We start from the raw sequence: 14,906 nt of genomic DNA on the forward strand, positions 1-14,906 counted from the left end.
GTCCCTGGGGAAGGGGCTGTGCCCTGGAGAGAGACCCAAGCCTGTGCTTTCTCTGCTTCCTGGTTTTTTTCAGGCAGGGAGCCTGGCTGGAGGGGGAGGGAGGAGAAGCCCTAGAGGGAGGGGGAGCCCAGTGCGGCAGAGCAGGAACTGGAAGGGGAAGGGTGTGGGTGGGCCCAGATCCCGCCTGCCTGCCTCCCCTGTCCTCCTGCCAATCCCCTCCCCGGCCCGGCTGGCTCTGGAGCAGGGGCTTGGCCCACGTCGTCTTCTGGTGGGTGGGGAGCAGGCAAACCCCGTCTGAGCAAGCGAGGAGGCTTGAAGCCTGCTGCACCTCCACCCCCAGCCGAGGCCTGTGGCTTTGTTACTTCACTGGCTTGAGGCCCACACCTGAGACAGGGAGGATGAAAATCCCCTAAAATTCAGCAGTGTGGGTTCAGAGGGCCCCCCTCAAGGCCGGGGCGTCTGAAAGGCAGATGGGGGGGCAGAGAGAGAAGTCTCCCAGCCCCCCTCCACGTGGCCGTGGGCTGCGGGCAGCTCCTCTCCCCGCCCCGCGTCCTGGCCCCGAGCACCGCAGGCCTAGGCCTCCGGCCCGCAGCCCGCATCAGCCTCGGCTTTCTCTGCAGGCCCGCGCCGGGCCCTCCCGAAAGGTGACATTCATCTCGCTACATCCTGTGACGGCCGCTCACTTCCTCCACGTGGGGTGGGAGCGGTGTGGGGGTGGCTGCTGGGAGGACCGATGAAGAGAAGGAAAATGTAGCTGGGCTGGGGACCTCTGGGATTTCCCAGGGGGCGGCTGGCTGGGGCGGGAGGGGTGTGGGAAGCGTTCAAAGGAAAGAACAGTCGTGAATGAAGAGCAGGGAGGAGGCGGGAGGCAGCTGCAAGTCCCAGAAGCGACTCCCCCTGGTGCCGCCTCCGAGGCAGGAGGGGCCCGACCGACGGGAGCCAGGCAGCGCCGGGCCTGTGCCTCCGTTTCCCCTTCTCTGCGGGGCTCGGCTGCCGGAGCCGCTGGTGAGCTGGGGAGGGGAGTGAGGTTGGGAGGACCAGTCCTCGCAGGCCAGCATCTGGGCCCAGCCTTGAGGAGGGAGCGGGTGGGACCAGAGGGGCCCGGATTGGGGTGCCCTGCCCCACTGACCCCTCTTCTCTTCCCCAACAGGTGGAGCCATCGCAACTCCCAAACCCACCGGCAGCCTGAGGCAGAGACTCCACCGACTGTTCCCCTCAGAGCCCGCCCGGATCTATGTCTGAGTTTTAAGCCTCGCTTTCAAAGACCACACGACCACCTCTTCCCCGCAGCCGAGCCGCCCCCCAGCCCCGTGCAGCCCCAGCCTGCCTCCCGCCGCCCAGCTGCCCGCCATGCCCGCCAGCGGCCCCGGGGACACCAGCAGCTCCGCCCTGGAGCGGGAGGAGGACCGCAAGGTGAGCAGCGGGCTCCGCCCGCCCGGGAACCTTCCAGCCCAGGTCGGGGAGGGCCCGCCTCCGAGTCACAAGGGCTCCGACGTGCTGGGCGCTGGACCATGCCACGCAGCCCGGGGCCTGGCTGAGGGCTGGTACCCCGCAGAGGCCGGGTCCTGGGGGCAGCGTGGGGCTTGGAGCCGGGTAGTCAGGATCCAGGACCAGCCCACCCCCTCTGCCCCCGGCCCGTGGCATGTGAGCGGAGGTTCAAATCCCAGGAGGTTCAAACCCTTTGTTGGGTTTGCCTGGCAGAGGCCTCAGGTCCGGATTCCTTTTGGGGTTGGCCTTTTACCAGCTATGTCATCAGGTGGGTCACTTCACCTGTTTCCCCAGGGTGTCCCCTAGCTTCCCGAAGGCCAAAGCCAAGGTCAGGGTCTTGGGAGATGTGACACCGTGGGAGGGCTCTCTCTCCGGCACAGGCAGTCAGGCACAGGGCGGCGGTGTGCACATGCTGGAGTGACACTGGTTGTCATGGAGACAGTGATTTCCTGTCCCCCCTCCCCGGCCCCAGGCTCTGAGCAAGTGGCACCTCTGCCCATGGAGTTGGTGACTTCCTTGTTTTCAGAGCTCCACGAGGGGTGACCTCTTCACCCTCCTGCCAAACTCGAGGATGGGCCTCAATCAGATCAAGGGGCTCCCAGCAAACTGGTGGGAGGCCCTGCTAGGTCCCGACAGGCTGCCTGGGACCTCACCAAGCTGTGTCACCCACAGGCACCTCCCCTTCCTTCCCCTCACCCCCCCCCCCCCCCCCGGCGGCATCAGTGGAATAGTAAACCCCACCACCACCCTCTGGGAAAGCTGTCTCAGCCACGGGCCCTCCTGGGGTGCCCTGTCTGTCATGCCGTGGTCCCCACAGTTCCCTCTGCCTGCCCCTCTTTCCTTGCGCAGGGGTAAGGGATGGTGGTTCTTGGCGGTCTCCGGGATATTCATGAAGCACAGGCATCTTTCTAGAATTAGTGTGGACACCTGGCGCTGGTGTGGGCCCTGAGCACTCAGGGGTGGCCGCTCTGCCGGCCCTGTCGGGGCAGCTCTGCTCCCTGCCCCTTGCTCCCTACCTCCCTCCTTCCTGGACTCGCTCGTTTTATAGGGTGTTTCTGTTTTCTGGGTGGTTTCCATCTATTTGGTCCTTTAGGGACAACCTTGAACAAGTGGGGCAAGGACAGATGGCCCTAGTTTACAGATGAGGAAGCTGAGCCCAGCTCAGTGGTGGGTCCAGATGGGAGCCTGCCCTCCCTCCTCCTGGATCAGAGCCTTTCCCACAGGGCCCTGCCTGCGTGGGTCCTGGTGTGGTCACACACACAGGCACGCACGCACACACGTGCACACACATGCACGGAACATGAAGCCCAGACACCTGCCCTCCCAGCCTGGAAGCCTGCTGCATGCCATGGAGGAGCGCATCCCCAACAAGCTGGAGAGAAAGTGCCTGTGCGGCCCACCGGGCAAGGCTCCTCGGGGCTGCAGGTCATTTCCATCCTGCTGTCCCCACGGAAGAAGGACAGGTAGTCCAGGTTACCCACGGGACTCAGGCAGCAGCAGGCCCAGACCGGCCACTGTAGGGTCGGGCCATCTGTGGCCACCTGTGCTCTTGAGTGGCAGCTGTGGCTGTGAGTAATTCCCTGTCCTCCCTGAGCCTGGCTCTGCCTCTCTGGTGGATGAGGGGACCCTGGCCCTCCTCCCCGGGTCTGATGTCCTGACTGGTGCTGGCACAGCCTGTGTCCATGTACTTGCGGCTGATGGTCAGCTGCCCCCCCAGGTGGGGAAGGTGGGGACAGCTGGGCCCAACTCCTCCCGGTACTGGACCAGGCTGCCCTGGGCAGCAGAGCCGCTGGTCCTTCTGGGGAGAGCAGCAGGTGGGGCGCTCGGTGAAGAGAGTTCAGAACAGAGAGAGGTTTCACGGTATGGAGGCGTCAGCAGGCCCAGGTCCCAGCCCCAAGTCTGCCTTCCTGGAGATGTGACTTGAGGCCATCTGGGCTTGCGCTTGCTCAGCTGTGGAACGAGGATGGTAACTCTAGCTGTGCCTGTTCTGCAGGGTGTTGTGGAAGTCAGATGAGGTCACGGGCATGGAAGTGCCCTGCAGACAGCAAAGTCTGGTCCAATTATGAGGGATTAGGATTGCTATTATTATCTACCTAGAGTGACTGCTCTGGCTCCAGCGGCAACAAACACATACCCAGCCCCAGATCCCGGTGCAGATAGAGTGAGCTGGTAGACTGGGATTGGAGCACGCCCATAGCACGCATGCCGGCTCGCCTGGCACACCTCCCTGGCACCTCCGGGCTGGCTCCTGAAGCTCCAGGAAGTTGCCTGGGGACGGCGGGTAGAGACGCTGACAGCCGCCCCAGCAGGCCGTAGGCAGGGGTGCCTGGTTGCTGCAGAGGGGGAGGATGGGCATGGAGCCCAAGGAGCCTGGCAGAGTTGCCAGGGGTACCTGGCACAAAGCAACTGCTTGGGAGCCAGAGGGAAGGGGTGTGGCCACCCGCTGGCCCCTTCGCCGCCTGGCCCCACGTGCCCTTCCAGCTGCTTTCCAGGCCACACCCCCAGGCACCTTTCACTCCTGTACTTCCTGGAGCTGCCAGGCCTTTGTTTATGCCGTTTCCTCTGCCTGCAGTGCCCTTCTCCTAATTTCCTCTGATCAAAACCCTCGCTTTCATCGGCCTTGAATTATAGCTTGTTGTAAACCAGTGGTTCTCAGAACGTGGTTCTTATCCATGCGCCCATCGATGGACGCTTAGGTTGTTTTTTAGCTGTTGTGCATAATGCCGCAATGAACTAGGGGCATAATGTTAAGTGAAATAAGTCAGAAAGGGGAAGACAAAACTATAGGACTTCACTCACGTGTGGAATCTTAAAAGAAAGTGAACAAACGAAATGAAACAAAAACAAACTCAGAGAACAGATTGGTGGTTCCCAGAGGATAAAACGGTTGAGGGTTAGGCAAAAGGGAATGCGGGGTGGGGGAGGGGGGGAGGTCAATTATATGGTGATGCGTAGCAACTAGACGTTTGGGGGTGATCGTTTTGTAATGTACACAGATGTCGTATTATAATGTGCACTTGAAACGTATATAATATCTAGAGGCCCAATGCACGAAATTCATGCAAGAGTAGGTCTGCCTTCCCCTGGCTGCCGGCACTGGCTTCCCTTCCCTCTGGCACCCGGGACTGGGCTTTCCTCACAGCCCCGGCTTTGTCCGGAAGATCTTCTGGAAGGACATCCAGTCTAATTAGCATATTACACTTTTATTATTATAGATTTAAAAAATGTGATTCCTAAGCCAGCCGCACCAGCACCTGGAAAGGTTAGAAATGCAGAAGCTTGGGCCCCACCCCAGACCTGCTGACTCAGAAACTCCGGGGAGAGGCCCAGCCATCTCTATGTTGTAACCGGCTCTGTAGGGGGTTTGAGACATACTGGTGTGGATAAAGCCATCCCCACTGCTGCCCGGGGAGGGCAGGGCCCCCGGGCCTAACTGGCACAGAATAGGTGCTCAGGAAATACTTCGTGGGTAAGATAGAAAAGAAAATGAGAGTGGGTAAGGGCCCTTCCCAGGAGAATAATCCCAGAGCCCAGGATCAGGAGGTGGGCCGCAGAGCAGTGGGTGATGGGCTGAGGTGGCCACCCCGTGGCTGGGCATGCACAGAGAGGTCTGTGTATGTGGTACCCCCCTGGCATCTGCCCAGCACCCCTTCTCCCTGCAGCCTCCCAGCCATATGGGGGGCTTCTTGGGGAAGCTGGGAGTATGCAAGCTTTGGGGGGTCTGAGCTCCTAGGCTCTGGCCAAGGTGGGTCAGTTGAGTACATGTGGACCACAGCAGAGGGAGGGGAGCTAGCCGTAGGGGAGATGGTGGAGGTGAGCATCAGGGAGGCCAGGAATCTTTGTCCTGGCTTAGAGAGGGTTAGGGAGGAAGGGCACCTGTGTGGAGGGGAGAGAGAGGGGCAGAGGCAACAGGAAAGAGGACCAAGAGCATTCCAAGCCTTAGGGCTGGAAGGACCTCCTCAGATACCCATATTATGAATCAGTGCCTGGCCAGGAATCCAAGGCCCTGGGCTGGGTCCCGGTCTTGCTGCTTCCCAATCCCTTTTGGCCAAGACGCATTCGGTGCTGATGATCTGCCAGGTGCTCTTTTAAGCTCTGTGCTTGCATTCTCTTGTTTCATTCTTATAATTGCTCTATAAATTAGGCACTATTATTTTTACCACTTAATCTGATCAGCGAGCCGAAACCGGTTTGGCTCAGTGGGTAGAGCTTCGGTCTGCGGACTGAAAGGTCCCAGGTTCGAATCCGGTCAAGGGCATGTACCTTAGTTGTGGGCACATCCCCAGTAGGGGGTGTGCAGGAGGCAGCTGATCGATGATTCTCTCTCATGGATGTTTCTAACTCTCTATCCCTCTCTCTTCCTCTCTGTAAAAAAATCATTAAAATATATTTTTTTAAAAATCTGATCAGCAAGAAGGAACCACGATTACCATACAGAAATGACCCCCAACAAAGACCCTTGACATTTCAGGACCAGCAAAGCCCCAGCTTCCAGGTTGGCATGTGGAGAAAGCCCTTGGGGGGCCCTGTGCCATGTGCCTCCCTGTTATTCCTCACCTCGGGCCACATGTGCTCTCGGCCACATTCAGCCCAGGAGGAAGGGGTGGAGTGCCCTGATGCAGGGCCTGCCCTGGTTGAGAGAATGTGGGGATCGCCAGGGAGGCTGCCGTGTGCCGAGCCTGTGCCTCGGGCCCCTGCAGGGCAGGGTGCTTCATGCCTGGTCCAGCATTCAGGCCTCGGGCACCCCAGGGCTGTGCTTAAGGAACCAAAGGTCCCAGAGAGCCTGGGTTAGGACTCGCACCCGGGTCTGAGTGACGCCAGGCCCTTCCCATCAGGCCCCGAGGCACAGCTTTGTGAAAAGCATGTTGTTCTCGGTCAACATACCATTCTTCCTCGATGCAGTCATGAGTCACAGGGCCAGGAGGGAAGAAAGCGGCCCCTGGTGCTCCGGGCCTGGCTGAGTTCACGCGGCCGGCCGGCCGGTGCGGGGCTGGCCCCCTGGGGAGGGTGAGCAGGTGGCTCGGGGCCGCGTCCCTCAAGGAGGCGAGGCGTAGCAAGGGGTTCATTCTCGAATCTGTCACGGGACCCGTTTCCCTCAATATCTTTGCCGAGCAAAGGAATTTAAAATATGCTTATCAAATCTGCAAGTAGCGCCGAATTAGGAAGCGTCGCTAATACTCTGAGAGGGGAGAATCTGATCCACAAGGGCCTCGGAGCAGCTGGAAACCAGTAAGGCCTTCAGCAGGAGCAGATCTGAGAGCCCAGGCTGGTTTCCTCATCTGTCAAGTAAGGGAACTAATTAGTCAATCCTCCCTCTGGGAAGTGGCAGGAGGGGCTGAGCGTCTACTTAGGTGGGCTTGGGGAGGGCAGAGGCGGGCTGGACTCCTGGCTCTGCCCTTGACCACAAACAACTTCAAGAATGTTTGTAACCGCTCCGGGCCTCGCTTTTCTCACCTACAAAATGGGGCTAAGAATAGCTGTCTCGCAGCCACGTTACAATCGAATGAGGTAATAGACATGGGAAGCTGACATGTGATACTCATGAATCGCTAACCTCCTCCGCTCCCACAGCACATCCTCACCAGAATTATTCTCAAAAAGTGCCTCGCCCCCTCCTTTCCCCGTCCTCCCTCCCTCCTGCCCCGTGCAGATCCCAGCTCAGGGCGACAGACACACCCAGCCTCTGGCTGGGACTGCTGCAGGGAGATACTCAGGGACCCTGGAGCTCCTCCATCTTTCCAAAGTGCAAAGCTGATTATGTCCCTCGCAGAGCTTAAGCCCCTGCTGAAGGGCTCCCAGGAGCCCCCAGGATCAAGCCAAGCTCCTTAGCCCGTGTGAGGGAAGGCCCCTCAGGATCTGTCCAGCAGCCTAGGCCCCCTCTCTCCACTGCCTTCCTTCCACCCGAGTGCAAACAGACCGCACCAGGTGTGAAAGCGGGCTGCTTCCCTCCCCAGCGCCTTGGCATGGACCCTTCCTTCTGTCCCAGCCACCTTCCCCTCAGGCTGGCCAGCAGACCTTTAATTTTCCAGCTTGCTTCCTGGATTCCCTTCTCCTGGGCCTCCTCCCATCCCCCCCATGTAGAATGGACTCAGAGGTCCTTCTCTTTTAGCGCCCACCATCCAGCACTGCAACTGCCAGCTACTGTCCTAGCCAGGCCACCAGCTCCTTGAGGTAAGAGACTGTGTCTTGTTCACCTTGGCATCCCCAGTGCCTAGGTCGATGCACCTGACATAGGGAAGGCGCTCAGCAGCACTTGGGGTGTGACTGTCACGTGGTAGGTGCTCAGTAAGTGAGTCCATTCGCACAGAGGCACACAGGCCAGTCCACCGACCTGCACAAGTACAGCCATGCTTGAGGCCCCTGTGCCACTCTGATCATTAGAACTCCAATGCACTCTCCAGGCTTACATATAAGCATGTCACTTTACATTTACACATGTAGCTCTTTTACGGCTTTCAAAGCACCTCCACGTTCGGTGGCTTGTTAGATTAGGTAGCCACCACTGGCCCCTCTCAACGTCTGAGGCTACGCCTTGACCTACATTTTAACTCCGCTCACTGGGTGGATTATTTTAAGTCACATACAACTTCTCGTTCTGATAAGCTGGCCTGCGGCGATAATGATCTCTCAAATGTGTGGTCCATGGTAATTAGCGAAGCATTTTCACATACGTTATTTCATTTTTATTCTTTTACACTTTACAGAGAGCAGGGATGGCATTGTTCTTTTTCCATTAGGCAGGCGGGAAATCTGAAGCTCAGAGAGATTATCTAACCAGCGGAGAGCCAGGAAGTGAGGACTTTAGAATAAAAATTTTAATATTTTGATTTCCAGCCTATGGGTCTCTCCACTACATACCCTACTGTGCAGTGTGCTGCTGACAAATGTGTGAGCGAGTGCGCGCGCACACACACACACACACACACACACACACACACAGTGAAGTTATAAGCATGCAGGCAAACCACGGTAAAGGTACACCCCACGTGCACACGTCCACACACAGCTGTCCCAGGAGCCTCACCCCCAGACACGGTGCCCATCTCGCCAAGAGAGATGCATCCCACCAAGCCCTCCCCCAAAGCCAGCCAGCCAGACGTACGTGCTCCTTCAGAACGTACACCGGATGCTACCGACCCAACATCCGCTGAGCAGATGTCTCAAGTTGGGGATTGAGTAGAGGGGATGAACTTGACGCATCTAGCCAGACACTTGCCCGGGCCCCCTGGGACAAGAAGCATGCACAGCCTTGGCCAGCTGGCTGGCCGGCCTCCCAGGGCCTGCCTGTGATTGTGAAACTCAGTGAAACCGATTGGCTTCACCGGCCAGGACCGCCCGAGGACCGCCACAGGGCCCCGCACAGCACACGCACACACACTCTCACACACACCCACTCACACACACGCATACACACTCTCACGCACACACGCCCGCATGCCCGGCCTGCCCAGGCGGGGCCTGCAGAGAGGTGACCAGCAGGTGTGCTGCTAGATGAGGGGCAGGGAGGGCAGAGGCTGATGGTGTGAACGGCCACATTGCACCCGGTGGCACTGGAATCACGGCAAATGCTCATGCTTCCTTCCACACGGCCCCCCAGAGCCCCGCTCTGTCTGATCTCAGTCACTCTTCCCTTGGCCACCGAGTGGACCTCATCATAATAGCTGAGGGGGGTCAAGGTGAGCCAAGGCATCGACCCTGAGATGCTCCTGGGAGGTGACAGGCATATGCGATGCTAGCACCGCGTGGCAGACCCTTCAGGATATATTTTATATGTACATCCCCTGCCCACCAGCCCTCACTCCAAGTGTCGCACGCACTGCCAATGTTCATTACTAAATTTAATACTTCTTTCCTTGTGATGTTATTCTTTTTCAATAAAGATGATTCGTTAAATAGACGCCTGACTTCATTTTGTGCTGCGTAAGACTTTCTTCCATATAAATAAACTCACGTCCAAAAAACACCATCTTGGTCGGTGCGTGCGGTGATTCTGCAGTTCAGAAATGTGGCCGCCAGGAGGGAGGGCTGCCGGTGCGTGGGGGTGTATCTGGGTCTGCCCCCGAGTCCCCCGAGGCGCCCGCCCAGGGTGGCTCAAGCTTTTCCAGGCCGAAGGGGGTAAATGAAGTGCATCCCTGCCATGGGGGGACCACATGGCGCTGGCCGGGAGTGTGGCTGTGGCGGGGGTGGGGCGGGGAGGAGGCCTGTGGGATCCAGCCGTGGCCTCACTGGCTGTGTCTGTGCCCGCAGGAGGGAGAGGAGCAGGAGGAGGCGCGCGGCAAGGAGGAGCGGCAGGAGCCCAGCACCACGGCCCGGAAGGTGGGGCGGCCCGGGAGGAAGCGCAAGCACCCGCTGGTGAGTGTCGTGGCAACCCCACAGCACACACGCACACACAGGCCGTGACGGGTGTCTTGCGGGCCCCTGGGTACGTGAAGACGCTGCGAATGTGTTCGCTTCCCCGTTCTTTGAGCCCCTCGGCCACTCCCAGGATTTCCCTTTTCTACACGGAACTGTGGGTTTGGGCAGAGCAGGGACTCGAACAGGGCCCCTGACTCCTGCCTTCCTTCTGAAAGGGCAGCAAGAACCCTGACAGCGCAGCATTTGCTTCTGCCTAACCTGCCTGCACAGGCCCCGCCCTACCCATCCACACACCCACTCGGAGGACCTGAGGAAGGGAACTGAGATGGGGGGTCTGATCAAGGATGAGTAGGGAAGACATGCCGGCTAAGAAGGCCCTTTGTGAGGGAGGGGGAGAACTGGGTCCTGGTTGAGTCCCATGGAAGTGTAGGCCACAGGCTGCCCGCAAGCCCCCCCGGGCAGCTAGGCGCTGCTGCCCCTGAGTCTAGGAGGGCTCGGGTTGCCCAGAGGAGGAGTGCTCTGGAGGGCAAGGCCTGTGGGCATAGCCTGCCTCCCTGTGCCTTAAACTGAGACAGAGCAGTGATTATCCGCCAGCACCGAAGACAGCTGGTTCCTTTCTTTTAGCCCCTTCCAGCTGAGAATGGGAAACTTGAGGCAGGAAGGTAAGGAGAGGAGCCAGAGCTTGGATTTGTAACTGCCCTTCAAGGAAATGCTCTCAGCAGGGCAGATCCCCACCCCCCCCACCCCCTTGGGCAGCGCCAGGGTGAAGGGCCGGAGTGAAAGGAGACAGCTGAGGGAGGGAGGGAGGGAGGGCCGCAACAGCTGGGCCTGGGTGGTTCCCTGAGCCCGGGGTTTGGGAACCTGCCGGGTACTGGAGGGCACCACCCCCAATTCTGCTTGAAGATTTGGAGGGGAAGGGGATGGGAGCGGGCATTTATCTGTTAATGTTAGGCATTTTAATATTAACGCAAACATGAGTCTTTTATGGCCTGGAATGAAAATTTCACATGACGTTGAAAGTCAAAGCAGGGGACTTTAAAGGAATGCCCACCTCGCAGCAGACTCCAGGCTGCATCCTGGGGTGCCTTCTCAGCGTGCCCCTCCGTTCACCTCCACCCCTAGGGCACCTTGTGGGAGAAGGAGGGGGGGGCACAGTACCAGCTGGAGTGGGTGGGGAGGCAGGCTGAGTCAGAGACCACTGGTGATTGCACACCTGCACGTGTGCCCATGACCCACCGTCCCCGAACTGGGTGCTGGGGATAAGAGCCCCCACCAATAGCAAATAAAGACCTTGCAACCCTCCTGTGAGCCCCTGGAACCAGCGGGAGGGTCCATCGCTGAGAGGTGGGGTGCAGGCCCGGGGGCAGGAGGGAGGTGTGTGGAAACGTGTCCAGAGATGTGCATGTGAGAGGCGAGAGGGGGAAGGGGCAGTGCGCGTCATAGGCTCCCAGCCTGAAGCAGGGCCCAGTGTGGAAAGAACAGCTCTGTGTTTGGAGTCCGGCAGACCTGGTTTAAATCCGGCTCCACCACTCACCCCCCGTGTAACCAGGAGCCTTGGGCCCCCCTTCCAAAAAAAAAAAAAAAAGAGAAATGATACGCATGCATCCCTCCCAGACCCAGTGAGAACTCAATGGGTTCCGCCACCAAAGAGCTAGTGCTCAGCAGAGGTCAGCCCTGTCCTTGCTGGCCAAACCTCTCCTCTTCAGGAGGCCACAGCAACCTCCGTTTGGCAGGAGAAACAGCCCTGGGTTGATCGTATCCCAGCTGTGTGGTCCTGAGCACCTTACGGACACAACCCTGAGCTTCTGCGTACTGGTTCCATGTGACCAGCAGTCACACCTGCCCTGGCCACTCAGCAGAGTGAGTCCAAACGCGCAGGCCGTGTTCTAGGTGACACCTCACGACAGGCCCCAGGAGAGAGGAGAGAGAACATGGGGGAGGCAAGGCTGGTTGGAAGGCCTGGGGCCGAGGCAGCTGCTGTGAAAGGACCCCTTGCACATTGGGGAAGCGGAGAAAGACGGACCCCAAAGAGAGCAGCCAGCACAGCCCTTCCTGGGCATCAGGCCCCGGGGCGGGGGTAGGGGACTGGGTAGCAGAAGAGGAAATCCATGCTACAGCAAGAGGCCAGTCCACCCATGGTCGCCTTGCCTGGAGGCCATCTGGGTCACTCGTGCTTGAGCAAGTGCTTGACCTGGCCTCCTCCCTCCCCAGCTGGGGAGCACAGCAGGGAAGGTTTCTTGGGGACCTGGTGCAGCTGTGGCCCTGAGAACCACTGGCCGGGAGCTTTAAGCAGCTGAGTGTGTGTCAGCCAGCTAAGCTGGAAGGGGGAGGGAGCTGGGCTCCGGTCCCAACAGGTGGAACAGAAGGAGACGTGCTGGAAAGCAGGAGAGGAAAACCTGGCTTCAGGCTGGGCTCTTTGTCTGTGCAAAGGTCGCCTGAGCTACATCTGTTAGTGTCCTCAATATCCCTCCGGGCCTCGAGGTTAGGAAATCTCTGCCCCCGAGGCCTATCTGTGCTGGGTGCCTTCCACTCATTCCTGCGCCTGCACCTGCCTCCTGGCTGCACCCTCACCCAGGCCTGACCCCAGGACGGTTTCCCAACCCCCAGCCCTTCCTCCCCCAGGACAAATACTTCATTCCTGCCGAGCAGCTCCCAGGGTGGGGGAGGCCACACAGATCAACAAGACTTAGCTTTCAACCTAGGAAAGAGAAGGCCTGGGGCGGAGGCAGCTGCTAGGAAGGAGACCACACATAATTCCACCTTCTACAGCCCGTGGCACATCTCCGATCAAGAATCTCCAGGATTCTGCCAAGACCGGTTTGGCTCAATGGATAGAGCGTCGGCTTGGGGACTGAAGGGTCCCGGGTTCGATTCCGGTCAAGGGCATGCATGTACCTTGGTTGCGGGCATATCCCCATTAGGGGGTGTGCAAAGGCAGCTGATCGATGACTCTCTCATCGATGTTTCTAACTTTCTATCTCTCTCCCTTCCTCTCTATACAAAATCAATAAAATATATTAAAAAAAAAAAAAAAAAAAGAATCTCCAGGATTCTTAGGGGACAAGATCTGGAATGCTCCACCTGGCCCCCCGCCACGGGGTCTCTCCGGCCCCTGTCCTGGTGCTCAGTAGCCACCTCTTGCCACAGACACATAGAAACCCTCTCTTCCTGCTGCTCCTTGAACACATCAAGCACGCTTCACAGCCTCTTTCCTCTGCCTGCCCCAGAGCCCAGCCCATCGAAGCCTGGCTTGCAAAGGCAGCCCAGCTCCGCCATCACGCACCACACTGACTCTCCCTGTTGGACTGTTGGTAAAATTTACCAAAATGAACACCAAGATAGTAAAGGCATGTGCTCACCCCGGTCTGCAAAACCGTCCCCTGTCTGGATCCAATTTGAGAATAAGTGTTTAGAAACGTTTATATCCGTTTGATCCTACGTCCACCTCCAAGCGCATGATTTTGTGTTTCACAAAAGTTACATTTCTTTCTTTCTTTTTTTTAAAATATATTTTATTGATTTTTTACAGAGAGGAAGGGAGAGAGATACAGAGTAGACAGTTAGAAACATCGATGAGAGAGAGTCATCGTTCAGCCTGCACGCCCCCCACCAGGGATGTGCCTGCAACCAAGGTACATGCCCTTGGCCGGAATCGAACCCGGGACCTTTCAGTCCACAGGCCGACGACGCTCTATCCACTGAGCCAAACCGGTTTAGGCAAAAGTTACATTTCTTGATGTGTGGGGAATGAAAACAGCAAAAGCAAAGGCAACCACCTAGCCTCTCGGCCCCCTCCCCCCCCCCCCCCCTCCCCCCCCCCCCCCCCCCCCGCCAGCTGGAAAAGCAGGTGGGAAGGGCCTGCCTTCCCACGAGATGTGCCACCAGCATGGTGGTCCCTGAGCTGAGCCTCTGGCACTGTGTGCCCACCTCCCTGAGGACAGAGAGCGTGAATAAATGCCCAGCGCTGTGCCACACGCGATGCCTACGAAGGCCTTCCCAACAGTGACACGTGTGACCCTGACAGCAGCAGACCCGGGAGGGGCAGGTGGGGACCGCTGTTACTACCTTCCTCGCTCTCAGACGAGGAGGCTGAGGCTCACACCTCCCATCTGCAGAGCCCACCGTGCTTGTCCCTCCAGCATTTTTCATTGTTAATATGTGAAGGCAGGGCTGTTTGAAAACGTGTGTAGATCTGGTCCAAGAAGCATACAGAGGAAATGTAACTGGGGGGGGGGGGATGATTGACCCACACACCAGGGAGCCCGGGAGGCCACGGGTAAGGCGGTGGTGGTCTGAGGCGTGAGAGGCGGGCCCGCTAAGACCGGGCCTGGCGTCGGCTGCACCACTGGCCTCAGAGCCAAGATACTCTTGATCAGAGCCGGCAACAGGAAACAGGAAGCCGCTGCCGGGCGGGGCGGGGCTTAGGGAGGGAGCTGGCACCTGGACGCGGGGCCTGCGGGCTGGCGGTGCCTGTGATCGGGAGGAGGGGACGGCGGCATGCCGGGCTGGTCTCTGCTGGCCGAGAGCGTGAGCCCGCGTGTGGGTGTGAGCGGCGGGGGCGGGCGGAAGAGGCATCTTCCTGTTCGCCAGCTCCCAGGGACGTCCCGGAGTCAGCAGTGAAGATGTCCGAAGCAGGTTCCTGCCTGGTCACAAGCCCAGACAAGCCCAGCGCCGCCTTTGTCCCTGGCACCGGGAGGGAGGGTGCCCGCCCTGGCCCGCCAGACCCATGGGGATGGCCGGCCCTCGGGGCTCCAGGGCCCCTTTACCAGCGCTGTGTATTTATTCACTGAAGATTTATACCCACCACCTCCCTCCAGGGTTAATTTTGCTCAGTGGGAGCACCCTGAGGTCACCTCTTGCTAAGAATAACCCAGAAAGGGAGGGCGGGGGCGGGGAGGAGGGGCGGGAGGGGCTGGGAGCAGGCGCCGAGCTCAGCCAGGCCGGCCCAGAGCCAGCGGTTACTCACTCCCCTCCGAGCCTCCAGCGTGACGCCCGAGGGAGTGGGTTCCAGTGAGTTCCAGGGGGCAAAGCTGCCCCGCTTCAGAGCCAGGGACCGGGGACGG

The 14,906-nt window shown here is 59.0% G+C and overlaps 1 protein-coding gene across 3 annotated transcripts in view; it reads left to right on the top strand.

Moving 5' to 3' along the window:
- DNMT3A (DNA methyltransferase 3 alpha) overlaps positions 1–14,906 on the top strand; it is a 115,074-nt gene that overhangs the window by 39,817 nt on the left and 60,351 nt on the right. For all 3 annotated transcript variants that reach the window (XM_045580644.1, XM_036435031.2, XM_036435030.2), the window contains exons 2-3: positions 1,151–1,413; positions 9,736–9,840. In XM_045580644.1, coding sequence (XP_045436600.1) covers positions 1,351–1,413; positions 9,736–9,840 — 168 coding nt within the window. In that variant the 5' untranslated portion in view covers positions 1,151–1,350. The remainder of the gene's footprint in view (positions 1–1,150; positions 1,414–9,735; positions 9,841–14,906) is intronic.

Source organism: Pipistrellus kuhlii, unplaced genomic scaffold (genome assembly GCF_014108245.1).
Source record: "Pipistrellus kuhlii isolate mPipKuh1 unplaced genomic scaffold, mPipKuh1.p scaffold_m20_p_13, whole genome shotgun sequence".
NCBI classification, from domain to species: Eukaryota; Metazoa; Chordata; class Mammalia; order Chiroptera; family Vespertilionidae; genus Pipistrellus; species Pipistrellus kuhlii.